This window comes from Manacus vitellinus, unplaced genomic scaffold, assembly GCF_001715985.3.
Source record: "Manacus vitellinus isolate BGI_N305 unplaced genomic scaffold, ASM171598v3 scaffold_82_pilon, whole genome shotgun sequence".
In the NCBI taxonomy this organism is placed as follows: domain Eukaryota; kingdom Metazoa; phylum Chordata; class Aves; order Passeriformes; family Pipridae; genus Manacus; species Manacus vitellinus.
In genome coordinates, this window is record NW_021940828.1 from 1924929 (window position 1) to 1929691 (window position 4763).

Here is a 4763-nt window from a genome sequence, read left to right on the forward strand (position 1 = left end):
TGCTCCAAGGGAATCCAAACTGCCCTTGGACACTTCCAGGGATGGAGCATCCTTGAAGGACAATCCCCACTCACCAGGGATCCCACAGATTATCCAGGGCTCCTTTTCCCACTGATCCAGGTGTTTACTCCCAAAAAAACCCCAAAAACCTGGAAGAGGCTTTGCTGTGGCCAAAACTGCAGCTGGCACATGAATTGAGGTAAGTTCAGAACACTCCTGGAATATTTGGAGCTCAGAACACTTGGGAGCAGATAAATCCTGGAATATTTGGAGTTTGGAAAACTTGGGAGCAGCCCTGGAATATTTGGAGCTCAGAACACTCAGGAGCAGTCCTAGAATATCTGGAGTTCACTCAGGAGCAGACCTGGAATATTTGGAGTTTGGAAAACTCAGGAGCAGGTCAACCCTGGAATATTTGGAGTTCAGAACAGTTGGGAGCAGCCCTGGAATATTTGGAGTTTGGAAAACTCAGGAGCAGATCAACCCTGGAATATTTGGAGTTTGGGAAGCTCGTGAGCAGCTCTGGAATATTTGGAGCTCAGAACACTCAGGAGCAGACCTGGAATATTTGGATTTTGGAAAGCTTGGGAGCAGCCCTGGAATATTTGGAGCTCAGAACACTCAGGAGCAGACCTGGAATATCTGGAGGGGGAAGGAATCTGGGAGGCACAACTGCGCGTCTCCGGGGAAGATTCCGGAGCTGCCTGTGTGGAGTTGAGTCCCTGCTGTTGGCTCAGCCCAACAGTTCCCTGCCTGTGCCGTGGGAATTTATGGACTCTCAGTTGGGCTTTAATGATCCCGAAAACAGCCTCGTTTTCACTTAGTCCTGAGCCTACTGAGCCGGGAAGGAATCCCGTGGGATACTCGGGATGCGGCAGGGCTGAGGCGGGAAAGGGATTTATGGGGCCCCTCTGGGCCAGAACTCTTTTTAAGCCTGTCCTGTGGCCCCTTCCCTCTCTCCCCTGCTTAAGCCAGGCTTAAAATCCTTATTTAATTGATGTTGAGGTGTAAATGTTCCAGTGAAAAACCAGGCCAGTCGGGAGGGGGATTCCTGGGCCGGATTCTGCCATGGCCCCTTCTGGGCCAGACCGTTGTGATGAGGGATGATCCCAAAAGGCTTTCCCTTGGATTCCCATCCAGGCAGGGGGGATCAGAGCTCCTCTCCTTCCTTCCTCTGCTCGAAACCTGCTCGTCAGTCCTCGAGAATTATTAATTCTTAATAATATTCCTAATAATTAATTATCAGGAAAGAGTTCTTGTCGTCTTCCGCTTCCTTGGAATGAGAAAGGAACCATGGGATGGGTTGGGTTGGAAGGGACCTAAAATCCCAGTTTTACCCCAGATCCTGCTGCTTCACTCCAACATCCTGCTGCTTTACCCTAAAATCTCATTTTTACCCCAAAAGCCTGGTGTTTTACCCTAAAATCACAGTTTCACCCCAAAATCTTGCTGCTGTGCCCCAAAATCCTACTGGTTTGCCCTAAAATCCGAGTTTTACCCCAGATCCTGCTGCTTTACTTCAAAATCTTACTCTTTTGCCCAAAATCCCACTTTTATCCTAAATCCTGCTTGTTTACCCTAAAATCCTACTGCTTTACCCTAAAATCCTGGTGTTTCACCCTAAAATTCCAGTTTTACCCCAAATCCTTCTGCTTTATCCTAAAATCCTGCTGCTTTACCCCAAAATCCTGGTGTTTTACCCCAAATCCTGCTGGTTTACCCTAAAATCCCATTTTTACCCCAAAATCTTGCTGCTTTACCCCAAAATCCTGCTGTTTTGCCCCAAATTCCAGTTTTATCCCAAATCCTGCTGCTTTACTCCAAAATCCAGCTCTTTTGCCCCATATCTCAGTTTTACCCCAAATCCTGCTGGTTTACCCTAAAATCCCATTTTTACCCCAAAATCCTGCTGCTTTACCCTAAAATCCTGTTGTTTTACTCCAAAATCCTGCTGCTTTACCCCCAAAATCCTGCTGCTTTACCCTAAAATCCTGCTGTTTTGCCCCAAATTCCAGTTTTATCCCAAAATCCTACCGTTTTACCCCAAATCCTGCTGCCGTACCGCAGAATCCCGGGAACTGCGGGATCCTGCGCCTTCCGCGGGATCTCCCGGCGGCAGCAGGAGAGGGAAGAGTCCTCAGGAGAGCGGGATGAGGAAATTGGATCCCTCTTTCCCAGGAGCCCTTGGAAGTGGCTCCGGGGGCTGTCGGGCCCTTCAGCTCCCGGCAACGATCCCACAGCTGTGCCAGGGGTTTTGTTGGATCCTGGATCCAAGCGTTCCCTCTCCTTCTCCAGACAAAGGAGCGGCTGTTCCTGCCGGAAAATCACCCCAATTAGCGCCCTAATTAGTCCGCCCCCGCTCCGGCTCCTGCCTGGAAGCTCCAGCTCCTCCGGTCCTTTTGCCATCCCACGGGATTCATCCGTGTTGTCCCTTCTCTTCTCCCAGGTGTCGGCACGAGGAATTACTACAGGAAGATCGGCTACGAGCTGGAAGGGCCCTACATGGTGAAAAGGTTGGAATGATGCTCCGGCGGATCCGGGAGGAGGAGCGGGAGACGATGCCTATCCCGGGAATCAGCCCCGAGTCAAGCCGCCAATGCCAAGGATTTGCTTCCAGCAATAGGATGGGATTGGACTTGGAGATCCTGGTGGGTCCCTTCCAGCTCCGGATATTCCCTGATTCCATGGATTCCATGGATTTTCCTCCCCGGAGAGGTCAGGAATGTTCCAGATGTCCGGAACCACCTCCTTTGGGATGCTGTTGGAGGGGCTTTTCCTGCCATTAAAATCCCGTGGGGTTTTTTTCCTGCAATCCCAATAAAATTCTTTCCCTGGGCTCCCTTGTTTGTGCCGTGTTTTTCTTTCCCCTCCTTCTGTCCATCCCAAGAATTCCCAAGTTTGATCCTTTTCCTGGGAGACCACGAGGACTGGGAGCTGAGACCTCTGCTGGGTAAGAGCTGGGATTAAAACTTAAGCTGAGTTTCCTGGAATAACAGAGGTTGGAAGGGACTCTCGGAGCTCTTTCCAATGGGATCAGGATGGGGATACTGGAATGTCTCCCTCTCTCATCCCAGCGGGATTCTGCCCATGGAGGATCTTTCCTGGCTGTTCCCACGTCCCTCCCCTTCATCCAACAGCAGGGCTGGGCTTTGGGGAGGGTTTGATCCCCATCACATCCCTCTGGATCCCCGGATTCTCCTCCTGGTCCTGCTCGGGAAAAGGGGGCCAAGTTGCCTTTTCCAAGAATTCCCTTGGGAATGATCAAATCAAAGCTCCTTCCAGCACCTTCTTCCTCCCCACTCCCGGCCCAGGATCCCCAGGGCGGGTGGGAGCCCTTGGACATCCGGGATTCCAGGATTTGGGAAGCAGCTGCCCACGGTGCCTTTCCCAGATGGGAAGTTTGGGATCTCTGACCTGCTCCACCTCTTTTTTCCGGAATTCCAACCAAAGATAGGGCTGGAAATCCAGCCATGGCTCGTGGAATAAATGACCCCTGGCAAGAACATTCCAGAAGCTTTTCCAATGGCTTGGAGATGGGATTAACAGCAGGAGGAATTCCAGGGGGGAAGGCGCTCACGGCATCCACCTGTCCCTGCTGGAGAGGGCAAAATAATGGGAATAAAGTTATTAGGGAATACTGGGGGAAGGGCTGGGGAGGGAAAAGCACAGCCCAGCTGTTGATTCCCAAACCAGAAGGTCAGATTTAAAGCAGGAGGAGGAATTCCAGAGGGAAGGAATCCTCCTTTTCCTCCTCTTCCTCCTCCTCATGGTGGAACGAGGTCATTTATTCCCACGAGACCTTTTCCAACCGCTCAAAACACGGACAAAGCCAAGGAAACACGATTTGCCCCTAAAACCCAACAGGATCCGGAGCTCTGGCCTGATCCCAGGCCTCTGGAAATGAAACCTGGGGCTGGGAAGATCCCGAATTTCCATGTTGGGCCTTGCAACGGTGACGAGGGACGAAGAACAAGGTGAGTCCTGCAGGATTTTGCTTCCCCAAACCATGGGAAGAATTCCAGCTCTGCCCCGGGGAGCTGCTGGCAGAACCCCACTGCTCTCCAGTTGTGCCAGGTGGGATATTGGGAATGATTCCCACACGGAAAGGGCTGTCAGGCACTGGAATGAACTTCCCAGGGCAGGGCTGGAGTCGCCATTCCCGGAGGGATTTCCAATCCCTGTGGATGTGGCCCTTGGGGACACGGATCCGGGGTGGCCTTGGAAGTGCTGGGAATGGTTGGACTCCGTGATCCCGGAGGGATTTTCCAACCTTAACCATCCCTAAGGATTCTGTGCCATCCTGGCACTGTCCCAGCTCTCCACAATCCCCTGGAAGGAAGTTTTAGGGGGTGGAAGGTCCCCAATTCCCAGGGAACAAGGGACAGGAGGAGAGGGAACAGTCCAGCTCCGACGGTTCCCAGATCCTGCAGATCCCACTTGGATTTATAATCCTTCCCTCCTTTGTTTCAGTTTGGTTGTAATCGTGGGAAAATCGAGGCCCTGGCACGAGCTGGAATTCCCAGAGAAGCTGTGGCTGCCCCTGGATCCCTGGTAGTGTCCAAGGAAAGGTTGAATTCCCTTGGAGCAACCTGGGATAGCGGGAGGCGTCAGGGTTGGAACGCGATGATCCTTAAAGTCCCTCCCCACCCAAACCATCCTGGGATTCTCTGACTGGAAAACACCGAGTTTCCTCTCATGGCTTGAAAGACCAGTACATGGATATACCCTGGGATTCAGGAATTCCTTAAATTAAGCATTGCTCC

The 4763-nt window shown here is 51.9% G+C and overlaps 1 protein-coding gene across 1 annotated transcript in view; it reads left to right on the forward strand.

The window, feature by feature from the left end:
• The window catches only part of ELP3 (elongator acetyltransferase complex subunit 3), a 99817-nt gene extending 96982 nt beyond the window's left edge, over positions 1-2835 (forward strand). Inside the window, exon 14 of the mRNA XM_029964882.1 lies at positions 2447-2835. Within this exon, the coding sequence (XP_029820742.1) occupies positions 2447-2523 (77 nt within the window). The 3' untranslated portion in view covers positions 2524-2835. The remainder of the gene's footprint in view (positions 1-2446) is intronic.
• The last annotated feature ends 1928 nt before the right edge of the window (positions 2836-4763 follow it).